Raw genomic sequence first — 326 nt, forward strand, 5'->3', positions numbered from 1 at the left:
TAAAAACCCAGTTTTCGGGACTATGTTAGACACCAATGATAGGCTCACACAATCAAATTTTAAAGTGCATATTAGAGGATAATAAATCCTGCAGAAGCTTCAGCCTCTATATATCATAGGTTAACAGTTTTACAAATTTATAAACATTAAATTAATAGGAAACAATATTAAATATTCTCTAAGGGGCATTTAGTTTCTTATAGGCTTCTTCGATGAATGCTGCCATGTTCTTCATGTGAGATGAATTATGAAGTGCATCCAAGTCTTCCAGAAGAGCATTCTGGTTCGGAATTAGCATCAAAGTTTCTTTCTGTGGGTAAGACAGT

The 326-nt window shown here is 34.0% G+C and overlaps 1 protein-coding gene across 4 annotated transcripts in view; it reads right to left on the reverse strand.

The window, feature by feature from the left end:
• The window catches only part of LOC101571683 (centromere protein Q), a 20867-nt gene continuing 20541 nt past the window's right edge, over positions 1–326 (reverse strand). For all 4 annotated transcript variants that reach the window (XM_004626579.2, XM_023709931.1, XM_023709932.1 and 1 more), the window contains one exon: positions 1–310. In XM_004626579.2, the coding sequence (XP_004626636.1) occupies positions 179–310 (132 nt within the window). In that variant the 3' untranslated portion in view covers positions 1–178. The remainder of the gene's footprint in view (positions 311–326) is intronic.

Source organism: Octodon degus, unplaced genomic scaffold (genome assembly GCF_000260255.1).
Source record: "Octodon degus isolate 3935 unplaced genomic scaffold, OctDeg1.0 scaffold00015, whole genome shotgun sequence".
In the NCBI taxonomy this organism is placed as follows: Eukaryota; Metazoa; Chordata; class Mammalia; order Rodentia; family Octodontidae; genus Octodon; species Octodon degus.